This window comes from Momordica charantia (assembly GCF_013281855.1).
Source record: "Momordica charantia cultivar OHB3-1 chromosome 10 unlocalized genomic scaffold, Mcharantia_2.0 BLBB01000010.1, whole genome shotgun sequence".
NCBI classification, from domain to species: Eukaryota; Viridiplantae; Streptophyta; class Magnoliopsida; order Cucurbitales; family Cucurbitaceae; genus Momordica; species Momordica charantia.
The window spans coordinates 6823371-6836237 of record NW_028275158.1 but is presented as its reverse complement, the minus strand read 5'-3'; the positions used below and the strand labels follow the sequence as shown (position 1 = coordinate 6836237).

The following is a 12867-nucleotide window of genomic DNA, read 5'->3' as shown; positions in this document are numbered from 1 at the left end:
TGCCTTCAATAGATCGACTTGGCTTCTTTAGGAAGGTCTGAGGTGTATAGTTACTTCTAGGTACGAACCTTTGTGCTAACTCATCAATCTTGGTTGTATCATAGGATGACATGTGGCTAGTGAAAAATCACCTCAAGCACTATTAATTACTTTTTTTAGCAAGTGCTTTACAACAATCAAACTAAATTTTGGGTTAGTTGCAAACTTTTTTTTTGTTTTCTAACATTGATTAAAAGTTCTACCTCCCACTATAGTTTATTTGAGTTCATCTTCATCCTGTACTTTCAAGAGGTTTATTTTGGTTTCTATATTTTCAACTTTTATTTATTTTAGTCTCTGTATTTTTAAAGAATAATCTTTTAATTTTTACTTTTATCTTGTTTATTTATATCACAATTTTAGCATATCACTTCACTTGCCAATTTTTTTGAGATTTAACCATAAATTTGTATTAAAAATTTTCATTTTGTATAAAATTTGTGTTAAAATTTTGTAAATAGAGATCAAAATATTCATTTTAGAAATACACAAGAATCAAAATAGTCGTTTTAAAAATATAAAAACTAAAATGAACTAAAATTAAAAATATTGAGATTAAAAAGGAGTAACGTGAACCCATGTCTGTAATCCAAAATAGGATATAAACCAGTTGAGTGCCAGTAAAACATGACGATTATTTAAGTGTTTTGTTTAAAAAATAAAAAAAGGGAAGCGAGCATTTTATTTTATTTTTTTCATTCTACATTAAAATTGATTATTATTATTATTATTATTTTAAAATAATATCGGTTTGATTCCTTCATCAAATGTCTGCATTTATGATTACATACATTTTCTAAAAATGTTTTAAAACATAATTTATTTAGAAGGTGTTTGATAATAAGTTTTAGAAACTATTTTTATTTACTTAATTTTGTTGTTTATTTAATTCGTATTTTATATTAATAAAATTTTAACAAATTAATAATTACTAAAAAGAAACATTTGAAATAACACTTATGATATAAGGGAATGAAAATGTGAGGAGATCAAATTTGAATATACGGCAAGAACTCATTAAAAAAAATACATTGAGATAAAAATTTAAATAACTTTTGAGGGTAATGCTCTTAAGTGATTTTTTTTTCTTCTCTAAAATAGCCCTTCACTCAATGGGTAATGTTTAAATATATTTATAAATTAGTTTTCTAATAAATATTCAAGACTACTGAAAAAACCTAAAATATGAGTAAAGGAAATGAGATTAAAATAAGAAAAATGTTTGGTTCCTTTACCGACCAATTTTCGGTCAATGTTTAACAATTATGAGAGAAAAATGTAAATTTTTTTTTTAACTAATGAGCTGTCAATTTTTCAATATTGAATAAAGAATTTTATTATAAATAAATAAATATTTTTAATTGATAATAAATCCAAATTCGATGCCAAAGCGAACATAACTCAACGCTAATTGACATATATCTTAAATTAGGTGGTTGTGAGTTCCATCCCCATACCCACACGTTGTACTAAAAATGAATCCAAATTCGATAAAACTCCAAACTAATTTTAAATTCAAACTAATTTGAATAACTTTATAATCCGACTCAATAATGACACAACTTCCAAGTTGTGTCAACATCATAAATTTTGTAATTGTTACGAAAAAGCATACTAAAATGATAATTGAAACAAATTAGTGTACTTTGTGACAATATATATGAAATGTCTTAACGTATAAGCAAGGCAAAATTGTGAATGTTAAAAAAGTATAAAAGGAATGATTTTTATATATATAATTTTTTTTTCAAAGGTGTATATATATATATATATTTCCTTATCTAGGAGTTATCATTTCATTTTTTGAAATTATGAAGTCTTCTTTAGCTCTTGAAAGCATAAAACTTTTCACTTCAAACCAAAAAGGTCAATTCATTTAATCCAAATTTGGTTAAAATATTCAATGAGCCAGTCCAAGTATTTTTGTTTCTATAGTATTTCCTCATATTTTTATTATATTAATTGTTTAAACATTTTTCAACTTCATCATATTTCAGCTGATTGAGATTGGGACATACATTTTAGATAAAAAAAAAAAGTATGAATTCTTACTCTTATTCGTGGTTGAACTAAAAAAACATTTAATATTCACATTATTTAGAATATGAAAAATAGATCATTTCAAAAAAAAAAAAAAAAAGAAATCGTTTAACTTACTAATTTAGTCTGTACTTTTGTTTCAATTTGATCCCAATAGTCTCATAGATTATCTTGATTGTTGCTTACCTTCTTAGAAAGACACTCATTTATTTTTCAATTAGGTATAAATTTTAGTTAAAACGAGCATAGGTTAGTGGTAATTGACATATATTTTTAATCAAGAGGTTGTAAGTTCGATTTTGCCACATAAATTGAAAACATGTCACGTATATTGATTGGTGAGATTTTGCAAAATCAAAAAGACCAAATTGAAAAACTTTGAAAACTAGGCCAAATTGAAATTAAGCTGAAACCATAACAACCCAATTGAAACTTTTTAAAATTGTAGGGTCTGAATTAAGACTAAAATGGAGAATAAATCTGTACTTAAGCCAAATAAAAAGTATAAGCACCTTTTTATTTGAAGAGAAAAAACTTAAAAGAAAGAGGTTGAAATACTATTTTTGTCATTCTACTTCTAATTTTTGTTCATTTTAGTTCATGAACTTTGGAAACGTCAATTTTAATCCTCGACTTTTAAAAGTGACCATTTAAGTCAATCATTTTCAATTTATTTTATCATAATTTTAACATGACACTTTGACTCATTGAATTTCTTGAAATGTACCAATAAATTTGTATTAAATGGTATACCATGTATATAAAATTTAAGTTAAAAGATCAAATTGAAAGTGCAAGATCATAATGTTGTTTAACCATAAATAAAATAGTGTGATATGATTAATTTGGGTACAGTAAAAGGTATTTAAAACATATATATTTATTTATAAAGAAAAGTAATTGAGAAGGAAGGTAGCAGGTTATTTCCATAAAAAGAGAGACCAAGTTGAAACTTGAAAGTGAACTTTAACCTTCTTGGAAATTTGGAACGAAACAGAAGACTTTTTTTTTTTTTTTTTTTTTAATAAGAATCAATAGTAAAGTTTGAATTTATGTATAGTTTGAAAGTTATAAAGTTTTAATTTAAATATAAATTGTATTTCTTTTGGGGTGTAACAGATATTTATTTATTTATTTATTTTCTAAAGGGAGAATTCATGGTTAAGTGGAGACAGGGACGAGATAGGAGAGACTTTTCTTCCTCGTTTAAATTTTGAAGACGTAAACAAATAATGCATTTTTTTTTTGTCTCCATCGTCAAATATAAATTAATGTAATTTATTAGGTACCATTTGATATCAATTTCATTTTTTATTTTCTGTTTTAAAAAATTAGGCTTGTTTTTTACGTAAATTTTTCACCTCTCTTGAAAATATATTTAAATTTTTAGAGGAATATTAAAAGAAAGTTAAAAAACACATTTAGTCAATGTACTTTTACTAAGGTAACAATTTAATCATTGAACTTTAATTTATAACGATTTAACCCCTGAACTTTAGCTTGTAATGATTTTGTTCTTGTCATAAAAAGAATTAATTAAAATTAAATGTTAAAGTTTATATTTGATCATATAACAATTTAATCTTTCTCATTTATAAACATATTTGGTCCATATTTAGTTTATCAATCTATATATATAACCTAACAAAAAAAAGTTTCACAATAAGGAAAAAATCATTACCAACTTTAAATTATAAGAACTAAATTGTTACATATTAAAGTTCAAGGACTAAATTGTTATCAATTTGAAAGTATATGGACTAAATTGTTACTTTAGCGAAAATATAGGGATCAAAAGTGTTTTTAACCTAAAAACAAAAAGAGTTTTTGAGTATTTTTTTTTTCAAAATAACACACTCACTCGCTAATGTTTCTAAGATTAATTAAAGAAAAATGAAATGACTAACTTTAATATTTTATTAGAATTTTAGGACTACGATTTATCCCATATATATTTCTATAGTTAAAAAAGTTATAAAAATATATAAATATAGCTCTAAATTATAATCTAGTTACAATTATTTGTTAGGGTAGAATGGTACTTTATCACAATTAAAAAAATGTGAATCTTAAACCGATTTAGAGAAGCAAAAGATAGTCATCTGATTCTACGCTATTCCGTTGAACTCTTAATGTGAATTATTCAATGTTGGAAGTATTTATATCTAAATTGAGAAGTGTGTTTCAAAAACTTATACAATCTGGTTATTTTGACTCGTAAAATCGAGAATAAACAAACTCACGTGTCAAGTGTAAAATATCGAATAAAATCGTATAATTAAAAAAGGAACCTTGAAAGTCAGCGAAAAGCCACCTACCAGCAACACCAATGACTGGCATCAAATTGATGTGTCCCCTCTTGTTCAAAGATTATGATGTCATTTCACTTCTAATAAATGCTGTTCTTTTGATGTGTTTCCAGGAAACCCTGCAACTCAATTGCTTCCTCCTGTTTGGCTAGCCAGAAAATGAAAGAAAATACCAAACCAATTTTCAATATATTCAACTTCAAGATATTGTGTGTCGTCTTTCTTCTTTTGGTTGGGTGGAGGGTTGGAAGTGGGTTATTGCTTAACTTTTGATTTCCTTTTTTTCTTTCTCTACTGTATGATCATGGTTCCATCTACTTACTATTTGCTGGAATTGAAATGAAAAACTTATCGATATGGTTTACTAAGACGGTCTGGATTCAGGATGAGAATAAGATATGTTGCTATTAATTAATAGGTTAAAATAATATTTTGGTCCCTATATCTCGTTCGGTTCATTTTGGTCTATGTATTTCTAAAATGTTCATTTTGGTCGTTGTACTATTAATTTTAGTTCATTTTAGCCCACGTACTTTAAAAAACTGACCATTTTGACCCCTATTTTTATAAAATCATATTATATGTCTTAAGAAATATATTGAGTGTTGTGTCATATTGAAATTGTGATAGAAAAAATGAGATTAAAAATAAAATTAAGGTAAAAATAATCACCATTTAAAAGTACATGAACAACAAAATATTTTAAAAGTAAATAAATTAAAATCAACTAAAGTTTGAAAGTAGACCAATATGAATAAAAGCTTAAAAATATAAATATTGAAATAGTATTTTAAAATAGCAAAATAAATCTTTGGAGTTTGTGTTCAATTATGAATTACTATTTTAGCATAAATATTTGATTTGTTGTTCAGATAGATATGTACTTATCATTATGGAATAGGTGAAAAAAAATTGAAAGAGAAATGATTTAGTTAGAAAATAGCTTTTAATGCAAAATTTGATAACCAAAGAAAAAAAATATATATATAACAAGCTTGAAACAAAAATCTACTTTGTTCATTGTGGTTAAACTTTTATACTGTATTCAATAAAAATTTTGGATGATTGTAATAAACTTGTTTTTTTAAGTCACGTGTGTTAAAGAATAATTAGATTAGCTTATTCTTTTTAGAATTGAGAAGTTTGAATTTCCGCTACTTAAATTGTAATACTAAATTAAAAAAAAAAAATACTTCACATATTTCAAAACTAACATCAAAATTAAAAATAAATGACTAAATACAATAGAGATGAAAGTAAAATTTTCTTCAAATTTAAATAACAAGATAGAGTTAAAATATAAAAACAAAAACCAAATAAAACGCCGAATTCACACATTAAAATAAGATTCAGCCCCTATTTCTATTTCTCTCTCTCTCTCTCTTTTTTTTTTTTTTGCAAAGAAAAAAAACAAGAGAGAGAAAAATAGAAATAGGGGCTGAATCTTATTTTTCTCTCTTTTGGCAGGCTCCACGTGCTATGACAAACATATTTTTCAAAATACTGAAATACATTACCTACTAATATTTTTATTTTTTAAATATATATAAAAACTTTTTCTGAAATTAATTTTCAATAATTAAAAGGCTAAATTAAAAAAAAACATGCTCTTTTTAACCCCCTGAACTTTTAAATACTATTCCGTAGCCTATACTTTTAAAATATTTATTTCGATCATCAAACTTTTCATTTTTATTATTTTAGTCCATATGCTCTTAAAATGCTCGTTTTAGTCTTTGTATTTTTTAAAAGTGATTGTTTTAATTTTTAATTCATATTTGCAAAATTTTAATACAAATTTTATACACAATGGAAATCCTTGAATACAAATTTATAACTACATTTCAATAATTAGTGAACGAAATGTCATACTAAAATTTTGATCTAAATAAATGAGACAAAAATAAAACAAAAGACCAAAATGGTAACCTTTTAAAAATATAAGAAGTTGAGAACCAAAACCAAACGTTTCAATATTATAAAGACCAAAATAAATAAAAATTAAAATTATGTCACCAAAATAGTATTTAAACATATTTTTCCGCCGTAGCAGAATGATTTTCTCTTTGTTAATATAAAAGTTACCACTATTCTATCATTTTGAGAGAGAAAATTTTATCTATTGATCCCGAGAGAGAAGAAAGGAAAACTTTAAAAGTACTAATAAAATAATTATTTTTTCAAAGAAATTCATAAAGTCAATCTCGAAACCAAGCTAAGTTAAAGTATTGGGATAAGTACACACTATACTATATGGAGATTCAATTTACATTAATGGATTCATGTTTAAGATTTTAAACTTTTGTGTTAAAATGGGTGATGCAACATTTTGCAAATTTGCTATATTAAAGAAAAATTCAAATATGGAAAAATCTATTTTCAATTTCAAAATTCACATGTTGTACTTAAAAAAAACTCAAAAATCACATCTCTCTCCCTCTTTCTTTCATTCAGTGTATGAAACCCTAATCTCTTCCTTTCTCTCCCACCCAAAACTTGTAACCCCCTCCCTCCCTCCTCCGGCGAGAATAAGCAATGATGCAACACCCACGAATTCAATCAAATATGTGGCTACCTCCACAACGACATAACACCCATAGCGATGTAATAACACACACGAATCTGATTAGATATGCGATTACCTCCATAGCGGCACAACACCCATGAACTCGACCAGATTTGCAGCACGAACGAACATTATGATGCAGTCGCCTGAGAGTCGTTGTCAGTGAGGGAGGCTGTGTGGTGGCTGTAAGAGGGGGCAGCGATTTGGTCAAAGGAAGAGAATGATAAGATGTCTAGGGTTTATTTTTTCCAAAGAAGAAAATAGAGATATCAAAATTGTATATACCGATATATAAGTATATATTATATAACCTTTTAGTTTCATATATAACGTAGAGTATAAGATTACAAGGAAAAAACTTATTGTATAAGAGTCGTTGGAATATATTAATATAATCTAATAGTTTATATAAACTAATAAAAAATATATATTTATATAAGATTTTAGGGGAGAATATATTTATCATACTGTTAAAAAAAGATGTAAAAAAAGCCACAAAAAAATAATTTATGTTGAAAAATTCAAACAAGAACCATCGGAATTGCTGAAAAATTCGAACGAGAGAAAAATAGGGAGAAAATTAGAAAAATAAATGAGTTGAACTATGAAAAATTAATATTTAAAAATCTAAATATATCATATTTAATATTAGAAATTTAAATTGGGAAACATTTAATTAAAAATAAAATCTAAACATTTAAATAAAAAAATATAAAAAAATGAGGCAATCTTGATATAAATAAAAAATTTTAAATCTTTGAAATCTAAATATGTAATATATGAAAACACAAATCTATCTGTGAAAAATAGTTTCAAGGGAGACAATTCCTCTAAAATATTTATATTAACTGATTAAAACATTACTTGAACTTTAATTCAAGTATTTTATTTATAATTTAGTCAAATTAATAATATTAAAAAAAGAAAGAGGAAGAAAAAAATGTTTATTTGGTCTTCTTGCATCAATTGGGTCTTTACTTTGACCACACTGATTCCATTCCACCATAAATATGACTTCTGCTTCCCTTACTTTTCCTTCCCTCTTACCAAAAACCACAACACAGAGAGAGAGAAAAGAAAAAAAACCAGTAGAGAGAGAAAGAAGAGAGAGAGAGGAATAGTATAATTTACTTTTCCTCTTGGCGGTGCCGTTAGACCATGTCTAACCCTGGCGACTGGCTTCAATTTTACCATCACAACCTCTCTAACACGGCGGCAGCCGCGACGCCGCCACCGTCTTCCGATCAACCCGCCTCCGCAATGATGTTCGCCGATCGAGTTTCCGATGCCACCGCCGTCGCCACCACCTCCACCGCCGTCGGAAGTTCTGCCGGGAACGCTGGGGTTTCTGCCGGCTTGAACCCGGATGGTCGCGTCGGAAAGCCGGTTCGCCGCCGGTCCAGGGCGTCTCGCCGGACTCCGACGACGCTGCTCAACACGGACACCACGAATTTCAGAGCGATGGTTCAGCAGTTCACCGGCGGTCCAACTCCGCCGTTCGCGTCTTCGATTTCGCACCACGGCGGCGCCCCCAATTTCTCGCTAGGCTTCGGGGGGATTCGTCAATCGAATTTCGGCAATCTGCCCAACGTCGGGATGTCTCCGCCGCCGTCTGGTTACCTACAGCAGCAGCCGCAGTTCTACCATCAGAACCACCCCGAGCCGTTCATGTTTCCGGCCGGCGCGCACGGCGGCGACTTTCTGCAGAGGCTATCCGCGACTAGGCCGGCGAATGGCGGAGTCGTCGTAGACGGATTTCTGATGGAAAGCGCGGTTTCTTCTCAAATTCCGTCCGCCGGAGGTTCTGCAGATTCCTCCAACGAGAGCAATGACGGCAATGGCGGATTACTGTTCTGACGACGGGGAAAGGAAGTTGGACGGCGGCGCCGATGACTGACCTGAGAAAATTTGTGGGCCTTTGAAGAAATTTGTGGGCCTTTTGGGTTCTAATTATTTACACTCATTGGCAATGGCGAAGGCGAAAGGTTACAATTTTTTTTTTTATTTTTAATATTTTCTTAATTTTCTTAGATTTTTATTGGGTGGAGATATAGGATGAAGACTAGGAAAAAATAGGGATTTTGGCTTTTATGTTTTGGTTTTTCCTTCATTTATTGATGTTTTTCCGTAGAGAAAAGAATATATTATATATTATATACTATATATCATATATGTTGTATAAAATTGTAAATTATAAATATTTTGTTTAAGTTAATTTACGAACACGAGCCTAATTCAACAGTAATTAGTACATACTTATTTTTCTAAGGTCTGAGGTTGGATCTCTCGTACTAGAAATTTATTATACTAAAAAAAAATTGGATTGTTTATATAAAATCATAGATAATACTCCTCCAAAATATATATATATATATTATCGTTTTGTACATTTCAAATATTTTACTTTAGAGTTTGAAAATTTCCATGATAGTCATTTTAGTCCTTTTAACATGACTCTTATGTATTAATTATGGGGACTTCTGCCATAGATTACTAATATAATTTTAGATTCCTGTTATGCAAATTAAAAATTTAATAGTAATAGAGGAATTTTTCTAATAAATATTGTGACCAAAATAAAATTATTGAAGTTAAGGAACATATTGATATAAGTGTGAAAGTAACCTTAAATTCACCTCTAGTTTGGTATACTAAAAAAAAAAAGCCTTTACTTCTATTTTTATTTCTTTAATTCAAGTGAAAATTAAAACATCGACTTTTTTTCTATTCAAAGTATGCCTTAATTAAATGAACTATGTTGTCGGTTTATATATATATATATTTGATTTTTTACGAATGCAATTGGACGTGGAGGGTTTGTACTCACCATGAATATTTTAAGTAATAATGTTTTTATTTTTCGTTTCTTGTTAGAAATATAAGGATCTGAAAATTGTATTTGTTTTTTGTTTCTTATATAGAAATGTTTCTAAAATTTAACATTCATTCCTTATTTCTCATTTTAAGCTTTTGAGAAATATAGTAATTAAAATTTTGGAAACAACACGAGTCAAGTTTTTTGTTTCCTCCAATTTTTAATTTTTTCAAAACATGAATAAAAATGTTATTTTATCATTCTTCACTTATGGAAAAATCAATAACAACTACTAGGAAAGAAATAAAACATAAAAATTTTGAACATCAATTTAAAAAATTAATTTTCATGTAACTATTGATCATTTTTTTTATAATTTAAAATTTTAGAGAACAAGAAAGAGAAAATGATTACCAAACACATTTATGCTTTTTTTTTACTACAAGTACGTGAGGATGGAGATTCTCACTCTCAACCTCATGATTGGATATATGTACCTATGCTCTGGTTGGTAAAAAATAAGAATTAGTTATTAAACATACTTCTATTTTTTTAATTAAAGAACAAAAAAAAATATAAGAAACAAAAGCATTATCATACACGCCCTAAACTTTGGTTTTATAATTTAAGCAATAAGTTTTACCTATAAGATAAAGTTGACAATAATTAGTTTACTAATGGGTAAATTAGACTTTTAGTACATAAGTTAACCATGGGATGTTGAGCTTTTAAAATGCATGATTAAACTTTTAAAATATAGCGGATCTAAGTATATATACCAAAAGGTCGGAAACTCACATGATGTTAGACTGAAAAAAAAAATTAAATCTAATTTGGTGGATAAAATATTTATTGCCATCTTTGAAGTCGATAATTCGATCCTTCTACCATTGTTGAACTAAAATAAAAAAATTTTGAGATTTACATAATATAGGTGTATGAATTTTTTTTTTTCTTTTTGTTTACGATATTAAGATTAAGAAATCCAATCCATATGAACTCGAGAGCTAAACAATCTAATAAAAATATAAAGTAACTTTTTTAATGTAAATTAAAAGACTGAAATAAAATGCTACACACGTGGAATTTAAGGATCATGGAACATTTCACCTAAATAAAATACAAAAAAGCAATGATTTTTTATTCGCACGCGCGCCAACAATCAATGAGAGTACACATAATGGTAGGGCCAAATTATAAATAAATATAAAAATAATGTACTCAATGAATGTATGTATGTATTTATACTTTGATGTCAAAATTACTGGTCCACGTGTCCTCTAATAAAGTCCTCAGACAAGTCAACCTACAACCACGGATTTCGATGTCGATGTAGTGCCCTGCCTAAGATCGTTCGACGGTTGAGTTAGTAAACTGATAGATAGGAGAAAATTGTGAACACTCATATATAGATTTTTCACTTTATTTGTGAGGTGAGATCCTGTCTCTTTCTGAAGTGACAAAGTCGACTAGGAAGGACACTTAACGTGTGACGTGGTGGGCTCCATTACAGGCTCTGACAGATCGTTAGGAGATATTCTTGACTCGTGATATCGTCCCCATCGTCTGCCACTTTGACTTGCTACAGGCGCTACACAGCAGGACGCGTCGTGTAGCTGCCTGTATGCCATTGCCAATCCTAGCATTGCTCCCTCCACCGGTCCTATGTCCGTATATCACATGTTGCCTTGAGCACTCCCCACGTCCGTAGCTCAATTTTCACAAAACAGTGTATACATATATAATTCAAAATTTTTTTTTTTACAAACCTTGAATACCATGACTATGACTTAGTTTGATTAATTTCACGACCACATTTCATAATTTGGAGTCTAGATTATAACTCGTGTTATGTTTGTTGCTTGTTGATTTTCTATTTCAAAATTTTATTATAGTATTTTTAGATTTACGTTAATTATTTGATTTTATATTTTAAAAATCTGATACAGTATTAAGTAGGATTTTTCCAACATGAATTTATTTTAAGTATATTTTATAATTTTGGAAGTTTAATTTACACGATTTTGCCTTCTTTGTTTCACTCTCCATGTTTCATAACTCATAAGCTTAATTTCATAAAAATACAAAAAAAAAAAGTATTTTATTTTCATTACCTTCACACTCTTCCTTGCATTTTCTTCGTTTTTTTTCTTTTAATTTTTTATTATAAAATAGTTTGAATCTGGTTCTTATTTTTCATAATATTTCAATTATATATAAATTGATCTTCAACAGAAATTTATGCTTATTTACTCCAAACAAAAAGTGAGCTTTATATATATTTTGAGTTAAAATGTTGACTTTAAAGACAAGTGCATAATATCTCAACCAGAGTTAAGCTATATTTAGGTTGATGTATCTTAATTAGTGATCTTTCTACTTACTCATTTACCTTATGGGTTAGCATCTATATGAATAAATTCAAAGCCACATCGAATAAGTAAGTCAAATAAAATGTTACTGATAAAGGAAAAAAAATGTCAAATAAAATATTAGATTTGAAATCAAATTCACACACACATATATAAAAGACTAATATAATCTCTTGTAATCTAAAATGGAATATCTCATGATTCAAAACGAAATAGGCGAGTAAAATTTTATATATTATTATTAAGTTTTTTTTTCCAATATATGGTGTGTGTGATCGAACTCACAACTACTCAATTGGAGATGTATGTCAATTATCGCTCGTTTTGACTATATTATTATTAGGTTGATGGACAAATTAGAAGAAAATGACATAATTAAAATGGTGAAATTTTGATTGAAATGGGATGGAAAGAGGGGGTGAATCCAAGATCATACACATCATAAAGACCCCACTAAACCCATCAAAAGGATGGCCAAAGTCAAATCCCCAACACTAATCTCTTGTGATTCACTAAGATTTCATCAACCTTTATTGGTGGAAAGAGCATAATTTTGATCCCCTTTTGTTTTCAAACTTATTAGAGGTCATAATTTCCACTTAAGTCAACCACGTGGATTTACAAAATAATACACAACTTACTTTTTAGCTCTATATATCTTGTCTTTTTTGTAGCTGCGTTCTCCTTCTAGATGCATGATTATCTAAGATGTGGAATATTATTACT

General features: G+C 28.3%; 1 protein-coding gene across 1 annotated transcript; it reads left to right on the top strand.

The window, feature by feature from the left end:
• Positions 1–7981: 7981 nt before the first annotated feature.
• Positions 7982–9124, top strand: LOC111008134 (uncharacterized). Its single transcript, XM_022280733.2, has one exon. It carries the CDS (start codon positions 8113–8115, stop codon positions 8809–8811), a length of 699 nt encoding a protein of 232 aa, XP_022136425.1. The 5' UTR covers positions 7982–8112; the 3' UTR covers positions 8812–9124.
• Positions 9125–12867: the final 3743 nt, after the last annotated feature.

Excerpts from the sequence above, each read along its gene's own strand:
- LOC111008134 (XM_022280733.2), top strand. The coding sequence starts at position 8,113 with ATGTCTAACCCTGGCGACTGGCTTCAATTTTACCATCACAACCTCTCT.